The sequence below is a fragment of the Macrosteles quadrilineatus genome, unplaced genomic scaffold, assembly GCF_028750875.1.
Source record: "Macrosteles quadrilineatus isolate MER2022 unplaced genomic scaffold, UCM_ALF_1.0 Scaffold_3__2_contigs__length_128488019, whole genome shotgun sequence".
Classification (NCBI taxonomy): domain Eukaryota; kingdom Metazoa; phylum Arthropoda; class Insecta; order Hemiptera; family Cicadellidae; genus Macrosteles; species Macrosteles quadrilineatus.
In genome coordinates this window covers 5264839-5278603 of record NW_026542596.1, presented here as the reverse complement: position 1 = coordinate 5278603, position 13765 = coordinate 5264839, and the positions used below count along the sequence as shown (strand labels likewise).

The following is a 13765-nucleotide window of genomic DNA, read 5'->3' as shown; positions in this document are numbered from 1 at the left end:
ATGTGAAAAAATAACTACCTACTCCGTGTGTTTACTGATGCAGTGGTAGTTTTAACTGTAACAATCTCCTTGGAAGATAATATGCAGCTACTGAGACTCTCATATTGGTTAATATGGTGGACAGTCGATCTCGAGCTTGGTCTAGATAAAAAATTTTAGAGCTTACGATAAGTCAACCTTTAAAAGCATTGGTGATCCACAAGTAGTAGTTTTTCAAGACTTGATTAGATAAAAAAAAAAATACTCCACCATATTTAAATTATATTATATTAATTTATATTTATTATAATATAATATAATATATATTTAATATAATATATTATATATAATATAATATAATATTTATATTATATTATATTATATTATATTAAAAACTACAAGTATATCTTAGCAGGAGACCTAAATATTGATGTCGGTTCAAAAAAAGCAGACGACTGGGCTCTACAAAACACTCTGCGTTCTTTTAACTTATTCTGTTCCAACTTTGAGCCAACAAGGGGTGTGAGGTGCCTTGACAACATTGCACTTAACTTTCAGAGGAGCGACTTCGCTGTCTGCGTTGGAAACTTTGCCTTGTCAGACCATTTAGCAGTTTGCCTTAAGGTGGAAATTCTACAACTTGTAAAACCTACGACGGAATACCAAGTAAAGAGGAATTATAGTCCTGTTAACCAAGCAAAATTTATCTCTACTGTCGGTAATATTGACTGGCCAGGTCTGGTATCAGATGGCAGGCATATCAGCAACAATCTTTTCACCATCCTGTTTGATCAGCTCCAATCAACTATCAATGATTGTTTCCCTCTCAAGAAAATCTTACCAAATTATCAGAGTAAAAAACCTAGACGAAAAAATCGTTGGTTTACAGCAGAGCTTCAAGTCCAGCGTGACTTAGTCCTAACAGCTTTTGATGCCTATAAAACATCTGACTCACAGATTGATAGGGAAACCTATGTGACCCTAAAAAGGACTTATAAAAAATCTCTTGCAACAGCCAAGCTCAACGCCAATGTAATAGAAATCGAATCTGCAACCAACAAATGCAAAGCTGCCTGGTCCATCATCCGTGGTAATATGGAGAAGCCAAACACCAACCCCCTACGATACATATCTCCACAAGACTTCAGTGATTTCTTCGTGTCATCTGTGGAGCAGACAGCGGCACTGGTGACACCTTCGATTGCTGCATCCACTTCACTACTTGAGAATACACCAGCTTCTCCATCATCCTTCAAGTTCAGTGCAGTGTCTTGTGAGGAAGTATATAGTGTTGTGCATAATATGAAATCCTCTTTCTGCACAGATGCATATGGTATGTCCTCTAACCTTCTAAAGCTTATTATAGTGTATATCTTGTTGCCACTCACTGCAAGTATTAACTGCTGCTTGCTCTCTGGCTTTTTCCCCGAAAAACTGAAGTTTTCAAAAGTTGTTCCAATTTATAAAAAGGGTCCGAGGGAGAATCCTAGTAGTTACCGGCCCATTTCGTTAGTTCCTGTGATTGGCAAAGTGTTCGAAACCATAATAAAATCACAATTAATGAAATTTTTTGAATACCATGGCCTAATATCGGATTGGCAATTTGGGTTTCGAACGGGTAGATGTGCCACGGATGCGGTAAGGCGCTTGGTGCAGCATGTGCTAAATTCTTTTGAAAACGCCTCTCTTACCCAGGCAACTCTAGTTGACCTGAGTAAAGCGTTTGATTGTGTTCCCCATGGTTTACTTTTGAATAAACTTGAGTACTACGGTATCCGTGGCACAGAACTCAATCTTTTTAAGTCTTACTTATCAGACCGCAGGCAGCAGGTTGATGTTGCGGGTATATTGTCAGATGAGAGTGAGGTTTTTTGCGGAGTGCCCCAGGGCTCGGTGTTAGGCCCTGTTCTTTTCCTTATAATGATTAATGATTTGGATAAATGTATGTCCTGTACTTCTGTGATTTATGCGGATGACTCCACTTTCTTAAATAGTCAAGGTACCTTTAGTGAACTCATGGTGCTGTCCAAACTTTCCCTCAATGAAGCTAGGAACTGGTTCAGTGTCAATGGGTTTTTTATGAATCCTGAAAAGACTCAAACTATTGTTTTTAGGTTAGGTCGCACACCTGAGGAAGAAAAGAATTTTTCGTCAAGTGTAAATTTATTAGGCATAGATTTGGATAGTGATTTAAGCTGGTCAACCCATTTATATAACTTAAGTAAGAAATTGTCAAGAGTTTTATTTTTAATTAGACGTCTAAGAGATTTTGTTCCTCCTTTGTATGTTAGATCTGCGTATTTTGCTTTTTTTCAAAGTCTGTTAAAGTATGGTCTGTTACTGTGGGGTAACTCCACCCACATTCTAATAATTTTAAAGCTTCAAAAAAAGGCTGTAAGACTGTTGACCAATTCAGGGTTGAGGGACCATTGTAAACCTCTTTTTAAAGCAACAGGTATCCTGACAACTGTAAATTTGTATATATTAGAGTGTGTTATTTTTGTAAAACAAAATTCACATTTCTTTAGCTCAAGAAATAATTTTCACTCATATTACACAAGGGGAAGATCTGCTTTGGATAGGCCCTACACCAGACTAACAACAGTACAGCAAAGTTTTGCTAGTATATCAGTAAAAATAGTAAATTGTTTTGCAAGTGAAATACTTGACATTCCTTGTACTCGGCTAAAACAAAAGTTGATGGTTTGGCTTGCTGACCACCCTTTTTACAGTTTAGATGAATTTTTTGCAGAATACAATTGTAATGGTAAAATTGTTATCTAGTTCTTACTTAGTCCCTAGTCAACTGTTACCTAGTCTTTCAAACACTTGTTTAAGTAGGTACCTCACTTTTGTTTCATATATATAGTTCTGTGTTTTTCAAATGATTTTAGCTTTATTTTCTTGTTGTCTTTGTTATATTTAAGTTTAGTGAAGATTCCATGTTATAGACCATGTTATACTATCTAGAATCTATGGCCCTTTTTTTGTTAACGAGGTCTATTGTAACATATGTTATTTAATGACCAATAAAGATTTATGATTTATGATTTATTTACCTGTGAGTTAACATGCACTATCTTGCACTATTTAAAACCACTACATGAAAATCACCGTACCTTGCCCGTCAAAAATGAGTAAAGAGTGTAAAAAGAGAAAAGAGTGTGTGTGTTGTAACAAAAGAGTGTCTACAAAAAAAATACAATCGGTAAAGTTTGTGATCTTTTATGCAAAGCTTATACTAATTATCCAACTAAACATTCAACATCCAACTAATTATGGTTTTCGTGTTTTTTGTACGGAAGGAAAAAAATTACAATTAGCACATTTGATTTTCAATTTAAAAAATATTAAAAAATTTTAAAATTATTTGGAAAATTTCTTCTTGGTCTAACTCTGGGTCGATTGATACACCAATTTACTTTGGAATTGTAAACAGCAAAAAAAGTTTCTTGGTTTCAAATTTCTCTATGTTAAATCACTATCATTATTCCTCTTCTACTTCTAGGTAGGACAGTTTGTTCATCGGGTGATAGCGACTGATCCAGATGAAAAGTCGTCTCTAAGATTTTCAATAGACAGAGAGGATTGTGAAGCCAGAAGTGAAGAAGGAACAATCATAAAACCATCCGAGTTTGACTTCTTGTCTGCTTTTGAATTGAACCCGGTCGACGGATTGTTACGAGTTGTCAAACTCCTGGATCGAGAGCGGGTGGAGGTGATAAGGTTGGCAATAAGAGTTGAAGACACAGCATCAATGAATGGGAAACAGATCACGTCAGGTATTTATCCATCAATCTTTGCTTTTGTAAGTCACAGTCAATGTTTTTCACAAATAATTTACTTTGCATGATGATTGTTTATTGTTAACATATGACTTGTTTCAGAGCTTCATTGCTTGATTTTCAAATCTGATTGTCAAAACTATAACTTGGGTTGTCACTAATTTAACATTTGACATTAAATTACAACTGTTGTCATAATTTAAAGTCATAATTTACAACTGGGTCGATGAAAAGAAAAGAGTATTTAGAATGTCTCTGTACCAACAGGTGTACTGACAATCGTGATAGAAGATGAAAACGACAACAACCCAATGTTCAGGAAGCCTTTCTACCGACGTTTCATAACAGAGAACAGTCAACTTGGTGTTCCCATCATCAACGTTGTAGCGGACGATGCAGACAAGAACAGAACCATCACTTACAGTCTGGAAGGTATCATCATTGACTATAGATACACCATGAGGATAAATAATTTGAAAATATTCAAATAATGAATATAGAGAAAATAGTGTTATGTTAACAATATTTTAGCTGTCAATTCTTGAATAAATACCTCCTATGTACATTGTATGCTCTTTACTCACAATGGGTATCAAAAGGACAAGCAAAAGTTTACAGAATGTTCTATTTGGATCATATTAATAGTTGTTATCAAAATACTGTAACTATAAAAAACTGTAGACTTAAAAATGAACTCTACATATGCTAACCATAAACATACTTTTAAATTTGGATCGTTTGATCCTTAGGGACAATAAATCTATAAAAGTGCATTTAATCTATAATTCTGGCTACTTACATATATTTTCCATGTTTCAGGTGCTCCCAAGATGACAGAGTTAGTACATCTGGATCAGCAGACTGGAGAAATCGTTGTTGCCAATCGTATTGACCACGAGCAGACTCCATGGCTGAACATGTCCGTGCGAGCTACAGACTCAGGCATACCACCACGGTCCTCCTACGTTGACGTGTTCGTACAAGTCATTGACGAGAACGACAATAATCCATACTTTATCGGAAACATCAGCAACATCACACTGAGAGAAGATACTCCAATAGGTGATTAGCAAACTTAAATCAACACTTAATATTTTAAAAATCTCAAATTCGTAATGGACTCCAAAATGTTTTAGCTTTAATTGTTATGATGGGACATATTGTAAGATTATTATAACAAGCTATCCACAGTATACTATAGAAAATTACAAAATACAGTACAAAGGGGAAAACATCAGTTGTTTTCATTTCATGAGCATGTTCGTTTTCATGAGACTATTGAGCAAAGATTACACTGAAGATTACTCGGATATAGGGGTAAAATGGAAATAATCTGTACCGAGCCATGGATTGGTCCCCAGGTACTTACCTTTTACTCATGCAATCCTCTTTAAAAACAGCCTTGCAGAAGCTTCAGATGAAATGTCCAAAGACCTTAAAAACCTAAAACCTGATCCCGTGTAAAATTGTGTTGAGGATAATTTAATTTGCCTTTTAGTTATTTACTGGGGAAATATGCCAACTGCAAGTAAAACATGGCTACCTTCCACTAAATTCCCACTAAGTTGATCTGGAGATTGTGACAATGTAGGGACATTGCCACAATCCCCAAATCAACTTCCTAAACAACTGCTTTGTATAAAGTATTCGCTTCTTTTTTTTTTACCGATTTGTATTATTTTTTCAGGGGCTGAAGTGACAGTGATTGAAGCTCATGATGCTGATTCAGGGGATTATGGAAAAATTACTTATTTACTTGACCGGATCTCTTCACTGGTAATTAACATAAGTGTGCAATTAAGTGTGCACTATAGTGTAAGCCAATTATGTAATACTAGCAGAGTACCCGTCCTTCGTACGAGGTTGGAAAATAAGTATAAATGCCGTTTGCGTTTGCAATGTGACAAGACACGGTTGAGACAATTTGCTTCCTCAAATTTACGGTATACTATAGTATTACACATCTACCATAGCCATAATGTTCTACCACTTCACCTACACAATAGAGAAAGATAGATTATTAAAAATACGCGAAATATCACAATTTATTCGTGAAATTAAAGACATAAACATAACTGTAATAAAAATCCTACTTTGACAGTTCTCGCATATCACAGTTTTGTGTTGATGAAAAAAATAATAGTGCTGCACCCTGTTGGTAAATCTTAAAAATTTTTAATGCTTTTGCATATTATAGAACTAACTATTTTAGTTGACACAGCTGGCTAAATTTGTTAATTCCCTTTAAAAATTTGAATACTCATAAGCTATTACCGTAGGTCTCATGGTAAGACCTGCACCCGGGACCGATTAAATTTTTCGTGTAGAGGTCCCCAGAGGCCAAAAACACCCATATGTATATGTGTGTCCTTTAGTACGATAACTCAAGCAAAAATGATCCGATTTTGATGTAATTTGGTATAAACGTGCAAACCTACATTTATTCAAATGAGTTCGCGAACCAGCATGATCGGACCATGGGAACGAGGGTTTATGGGGGGGGGGGGGTTTACGGAGAAAAAAAGAGCTATACTAAAGCGCTGTTATATGCCTAACGGTTACGGAGAAAATTAAAATAGTGTAATTTAAAATTCCCATGTTATTCTTATGGAGAAAATGAAAACTGTTGTAGTTTACTTGTTTATAGATATATGTTGATAAAATGTGACAAACTTATTTATTTTATCCTATTCTAGGGACGTATGGTAAAAAAAAAACTTTTTACCTTCCCCGTAGCAGCAAACCTAAGCACTCGTTTAATCTAATGTTATTTAAATTGGGAGTAAATATGTTTCTTATATATTTATGGAAATATTTTAGTAAAACTGTAATCAGACAAGTTGAAATTCGCTTAGTCTGCAGGTTTGCTGCGGCAGAGGTATTTACTTTTAACAATGTTCAAATATATTTCTTTAGAGTTTAATCTTAATTGAATTTAGGTACTACAGTAGTTTTTAAAAATTTGAACTCTTACTGTAGGCATAAATCTTTATTTTATTATTTTTTTAGGGAAAATTTCAAATCAACCCAGAGACAGGGGTGTTGAATGTGTCTGATCGTCTGGACAGGGAGGAACAAGCCTCGTACATTCTGATTGTAGAAGCGTGGGACAACTATCAGTTTGGCTACTCTAGTGGGGAGAGTAGAAACGCTTTCAAACAGATTGGGTAAGTTTCAGGGATCACTTTCTCTAAAAACTAGAAAATTACTGTGTTACAAGCTTTCAAGCAATATTCATTCTCTGTTATTCACCTGTATTGTCTGATCAAATATACCACCAAATGGTTTTCCTAAACTGTGAAACAACATAAAAACCCACTTCAGCCTCCTAGGTTCCAGAATTTCAGCCTATGCAACTTCACTAAGCCAGTGGGATTTATTTTATAAAGCAGTTTTGTGACCAGAATTGATTGGTCGCAAAAGGTCACCCTAAAACAACGAAGACACCCTATTATTTTCACAATGTAAAACCTGTATACTTCCTTTGCATTACTCTCCAAGCCACTAGATTGATATAGAACATGTTGCATGTTTCAGAGTGACTATTTTGGATGTGAATGATGAGCCACCAATGTTCACATCCCTCCCAGAGTCTTGTGTGGTTGTCACTGAGTTTCATGAGCCAGGAGAAACTATCTTCTCTCTCAAAGCTTCTGATGACGATGATCCAAACACTCCAAACGGCTGGGTCTCCTTCTCAATTTTGGCTGGCAATGAAGAAGGTAAAGTAATTGTAGGAATAACAAAATATTAAAAACGGGTTAAAAAGTAGAGTGGCATCTACAGATTACTATCTTATAATATTTTTCATGTTAATCTGGATGATGTGCTTAGGGTTCTTTACTCAAAAACAAAATTCCTCTCTATATTTGTAGCATATGAAAAGATGCCTTTTCTATTTGCTTGCCATAACATTTCTGTACAAACTAATACCTTTCATTTGAGCCCTCTCCTGTCATTCTACGACTTCCCAGAGACCCACAATTTTGACGCAAAAAATTGCCTTACATCATTAAATAGGCCTGTATAGATTAATGAATCTTAACAACTGTTTCAATTAAATAAGTTGGTTCTATGATTAATAGCATTATAAAGTTACAAGGTTTACCAGCAGGGTGCCACACTATTAACTTTTTTTGAATTTATGATAATATTTTATTTGAACAAAGTAGCAACAAAAAGCTGTGATACACATTGAAAACTGTCAAATACGAAATTGTTGTGGTATTTTGCAAATAAGGTAATTGTATTTTAAGTACATAATTCATCTAGTTATAGACTTTTTTCAAATTTTTTTCCAAAAATATGGAAATAAATAGGAATAGGTGTATTAATACTTACGAAGTCAAACCGGGCGAAGCCCGTTGGTAAAGCTGGTGTTTTCGTTTTGATAGAATAGAAAACAATTTTAGTTTAAGCTCAGTGCTGTACGGATATAAGGTATTTTTGTAAACAGAGTAATTAAATAGTAGTTTTCATCAATAGGAGTGAAAGTGGGCTCTTTATGGTATGCAACAGTCTTCATCAATTTTACATTTTTCTGAGTTTACATTTCTGTTTTTACAAACATAACTTGAAATATTGTGTAATAGGCAGCGTTTTCATAGTGTGTGTTTCAAATAGTAAACAAAATTTTATTATAATGTGACATGAATAGTTGAGGTTTGAAAAAAAAAATACCGTGTTTTTTCCTCATTTGAAGTCATCCAAAAACAATGATTTTGCGGACGACTTAGAGAACCAAAAACAGCTGTTTTCCGGACAGTATGAAGAAAAGTAATTTTAGTTACTCTAACATTATGGTTAAAATTTTGTATTCTGTATAGATAGTGGTTTTACCTCCCTATTTCATTGGGCAACAGTTAGTTTAGTTTAGTTGGCTGTTTCTTCATATTATGCGGCTTATGTGTTTTGCAGGTTTGTTTGAAATTGAACCACTTGACCACTGGTCAGCAAGACTTTATTCACCCAGCTCATTGAAAGCAAAATATGGAAATTATACCCTGGTATGTACATGTAAATTTCAATCATTAGCATAAACAAATAGATAATTGTACCTTATATTATTTTACTCATCAAACCAACGTAGCTTTAGATATATGTGGGGGTCTGGAAACCTAGTGTTATTAGTAACAGTTACATGTTAATCTTAGTTAGAATCATTGGGGTAGTCAAGTGGGCAGTTCACCTACTCCATGTGACTTTGTTTGGACAAAAAATTATCATTACTAAAATACATTCAGTGTTATAGTAATTACAAACTTATGAAAATTTGTTTTTCATGTACAGTATATTCGTAGATTAATTTTAATTTTATACTTTGTATGAAACGTGCTTTAGGGTACAATTACTTGATGCTTGATCAATAATTTGTCTTTATGAGTGAATGATTCAGATTAAAGCTATTCATATTGAGCTTGAACATTGTGAGAACACTGTAATATGGTTGGTAAATTGTCTACGATAGTTATTATCGTTATGTTTATGCCTACTCACTAATTATTTCACATTCTAGGCCATAAATCTGCAAGACCTTGGCACACCTCCAAACTCAGTTGTTGGCAATTTGAACATTTGTGTGACTGATTTCAACGATAACTCACCACAGTTCATCTATCCTCCTCAGAATATAACTATTCGAATTCCAGAGGTTTGTTAGTTGATCATATCCTTTACAAGCTTATCTTACAAAAATCATTTACCAAATAGAATGTAAAATATGTTTTTGAGCCCAAATGCATAAAATAATCCTGTAATCAAACATTAGCTGGGCTGGTATTACTATCCTACGTAAAGTCAGAAACTTTGATGCTGGGTTGAAAAAAGACTGAACTGTCCGTCCTTGATAATTGAGCTTTAGAAAGTACTTGTTTTACCTGTGCTTCAAAACAGATTGAAGATACAGAAGAGATGAGTGTGTGGTTCCTTAATCAATATTTCATAATTGTTTATTGTAAAAACAGTTACACATCCACCATTGATCATAGAGACAAAACTCAATCCCACTGCTAATTTTAATGAATCTGCTGAGTGGCAGAATTCAAACTAATAACTTTATAAAAATTTAAACATGGAAATCATACAAATTTAAAGGTTAACAAACAGTTGTAGATGAAAACAAATACAACAGCTGGAGCTGACGCATATTCAATAGTTGAAATCTAATGGAAATTTAATTAAGGTCCGTATCCTTACAAGAGAGTTCATTGGAAAACGAATACTATTGCATCAAGAGTGCTTTGCCAAATATTTCCTCTGTTTCTGCAGAACGCAACAGTGGGAAGTACTGTAATCACAGTGAAGGCGGTGGATGCAGACGTTGGGCCCAATGCAGCAGTGCGCTACAGGCTGCGGCAAGACCTGACAGGAGACTGGGCGACGTTCAGAGTAGATCAGGACACCGGACTCATAACTCTGAAGCAACCTCTCGACCGAGAAACTCAGAAACTGTACCAGGTAAGGAGAGGTTGAAATAAAAGAGAATTGAGCTAAACAAGTTTAAAAGGGCACAGTTGAAATACTACAACGCATCACCCTGAATCAGCCACTTTCTGAGACTAATGATTTAAAATAGTGTTTTAATTTAAAGAAATAATTGGCTAATTTTGATAATCTTTGAATATCTGCCACTTTGCGCAGGATCAACCTTTTGAAGTGCGGTTTGCGGCATTGTATTCTACTAAAAAAGACCTTTCATTTTATGTGCATATTGACCTATGCTCCCATTTAAGATTTTCTTCCGACTCCTTGTGGGCCGCCCCCTGAAGAGTTATTGGATCACTGAATATGTGTTAAAATAGAGTGTTATGCCTTGTAACTTTGTACCAAGTATTGTAGCTCTATCTACATTATTTTTTTAAATATTTAACTGTCTTCGGACTTTATTACCACCCTGTATTATTATTCATAGTAGGCCTAATACCAGTCATAATTTATAAAAAAATTCAGTAATATTCTTGAGGAAACACCCCATCTAATATATAAGTTTTATAAGGGAAAATTATAAATATTAATGAAACCCACTCGTAGAAGTGATTTAGAAAGTTTTGTGTTATGATTATTTTAAATATTTTTGTTCGGTACTGGAAATACCTTTTCTTTGGTTAGTCATCCACAAATTCCTTGTTCATTATTGGATCCAATATGGTAATATAGTCATGAACTATTTTTATATGAACTCGGGCAATTAAATTTTAAATTAAGAATAATTTTCTAAATGATGATTTGCAGATCCGAGTTGAAGCTTATGACCATGGCACTCCAACTCCTCTGTCTTCAGACCTAGATTTGACAATCTACGTCAAGAATGTGAATGATTACCAGCCCCAGTTTCTGGTAGAAGACTTCCCCGTCAACTTCACAGGTACTTTATCGGTTTAAACTAGGGATGGACGAGATTGGATTTTTAGTTCGAGACGAGACGAGACGAGATTTTTTATTTCTCATAAAATTTCGAGACGAGATCGAGACGAGATTTCTCTTCTCATACACAAAGGGAAATGCACGTTCAAAATTTTTACCTGATTTTGTAACATTGTTAGATGACTGTTTGAATACAAAAATAATGATTATAGGCAAGAATATTTACAATCTTTTATTAAATAACATCAGCATAACATTGTTTTATTAATCACGCCTAACTTATTAAAAATGCCTACGATTAGGAAACATGGTGATATCAGTTAGGATAGAGTTCAACTTATCCTAAAATAAAATAAATCATAAAATAAAAGCAATATTAATTTTTATAAAATAGTTACTTGTTTTGACTTTATAGTAATAAAACATTCCTCACACTGCTTACACTTAACAAAACTTCTCAAATGTTATTAAAGTAATATTATTAAAATAATTAAAGTAATATTTACATTAAAATAATTAATTAAATAAGAACGCCTTCGAAAAGGAAACGCAACTACAACAGCGTGTTGTAGTTGCGTTTCCTTTTCGGTACAGGAGCGTCCTGTATTGCGGGTATTGCATTGACTTTCTGCAGGCGTTTTTAATTTTTATTTTTTTTTATTTTTTATTCTCGTCTCGATAAAAATCTCGGCCAAAAAGAAATCTCGTCTCGTGTAACGAGATTTAAAATTTCCCAAAAATTTCCCGAAATTTCGAGACTTGACCATCCCTAGTTTAAACTTATGACAATTTGAGATAAGGACTAATTTTTAAATATGCAACCATACTTTCTTCATTAGACTAACAGAACACTTTATGGGGATAAAACAGCCCTTGGTTGCTCTCCTGTAGTCTCGAGGTTAAAATATAACTTACAAAATTTCAATTACGTAAGCCCTTAATTTCATTTAACATACATATACTTAAAAACAGCTCAAGGAAGATGAAAATTGCTTGTTTGAAACATTTGCCATAGTATATATATATGATCATGGCTTTTTTGATACCCAACAATAACTGATCCTTTTTACACTATTACGAAATTACAATTGTTTCTATTTTAGTTTCACTACAAGTTCATAGACTACTTCTGCTATATTTTTATAAATTTAAATTGTTTCATCGACAGAACACACAGCACCAGGCAGGGAGCGTCGTCTGTTGGCGGAGACAGTTGACAGAGATGAAGTAGACGAACTAGACGACCCTCGCACTCCGGTTTGCTACTTCATAGTGGCTGGCAACGACCACGGCTACTTCAACATTGAACCTCTCTCTCATGAAATCACTGTGAGTAGTGTCCATGCTGTTGTTTCTTCAAAGAAATATCAACCCTTTGAATTCATGGATGTATCAGTTTATTTGATTATGCCTATTTGGATGATGTTTTTCCTCATCCTATGAATGTAATAATCCAAATGGTTTTTAACAAGTTTTTCTGGTTACACAAGGATACGCAAGAAGTAGTAAAATTGGGTTGCAACTGACATAGTATTTCCTATTCACTCACACCATCAACATCCACTGAGCTGTCCACAGTTTATTGTATGTGGGCCTCTCCCACCAAGCTATGCTACAGACTGGTAAACACCTCATGAGTTGCAAAATAGACCTGAGCTGACAGAATTCAATCCCTCGTAGTTCTAAACCTGACTCAGAGGTTACAACTCATACAAAGTATAGTTTTCAGCTGTTTTTGTTGAGTTATACTAGCATGCATAGTTGTAAATGGAAGTTTCACAATTATGTTACTCTTTAAGGGTCGAAAAGAAGGTATAGTTTCATTTTTAAAGTTTAATTATTAAAGTCTGCAGCAGGATTTAAATACTATGTTGACATAAAAAATTTCATTAATGGTGTACCTAACTTATGTTAGTGAATAACTGAACTAAGCAATTACCAAACAGAGCTCTTAAATGCCAAAAGCTTGCTGTTATCTGGCTTTTTAGCAGAACAAAATGCACATCCCGCTCCCCTCTCCAATTTATTTATTTATTTATTGACAAACGGCTGACGCCAATACATAGGAGATTTAGATTGATACAATTTGAAGAAAAATAACAGCTGCAAAATGAGAAACAATTCAGAACAGTATACCAAGCAATAACATTTGACAACAATTCAGAAAAGTATAACAAGCAATAACATTTGACAACAATAATTGAACAAATAACAATAATAGCAACAATAAATACAAGTTAACAACCAATAACCAATTGACCAGATAAGTACTATATACAGACTGTCCCAAAAGTCCCGGACCGGTTTTATATTTTCTAAACGAAAAAAGATAAATCAATAAGATTTGGTACATCAACACCACACCTAAAAATCTACTTTCAACTATCAATTTTCTGTCATGGGTCCCGCAAGGAGTCAGAAGGAAATCTTAAATAGAAGCATAGGTTGACATGTACATCAAATTAAAGATCTTTACTAGCAGAATATAATGCTGCAAATTTGAAGTCAAACGGATAACTGAGTAAAAAATGGCAGCCGTTCAAAGATTTCTTAAATCTGCCATTTTGAATCTTTGAACGACTGCCATTTTTTACTCAGACATTCTTTTGAGCTTGAAATTACGGCATTGTAATCTACTA

The 13765-nt window shown here is 34.4% G+C and overlaps 1 protein-coding gene across 2 annotated transcripts in view; it reads left to right on the top strand.

Moving 5' to 3' along the window:
• LOC128990960 (cadherin-23-like) overlaps positions 1-13765 on the top strand; it is a 164377-nt gene that overhangs the window by 137995 nt on the left and 12617 nt on the right. For both annotated transcript variants that reach the window (XR_008490576.1, XM_054413637.1), the window contains exons 18-28: positions 3488-3761; positions 4032-4196; positions 4584-4826; positions 5452-5540; positions 6774-6931; positions 7302-7486; positions 8682-8770; positions 9280-9414; positions 10032-10220; positions 10995-11127; positions 12295-12455. Coding sequence is in view for 1 of the 2 variants with exons in the window: in XM_054413637.1 (XP_054269612.1) it covers positions 3488-3761; positions 4032-4196; positions 4584-4826; positions 5452-5540; positions 6774-6931; positions 7302-7486; positions 8682-8770; positions 9280-9414; positions 10032-10220; positions 10995-11127; positions 12295-12455 (1821 nt within the window). In the remaining variant the exon portion in view is untranslated. The remainder of the gene's footprint in view (positions 1-3487; positions 3762-4031; positions 4197-4583; positions 4827-5451; positions 5541-6773; positions 6932-7301; positions 7487-8681; positions 8771-9279; positions 9415-10031; positions 10221-10994; positions 11128-12294; positions 12456-13765) is intronic.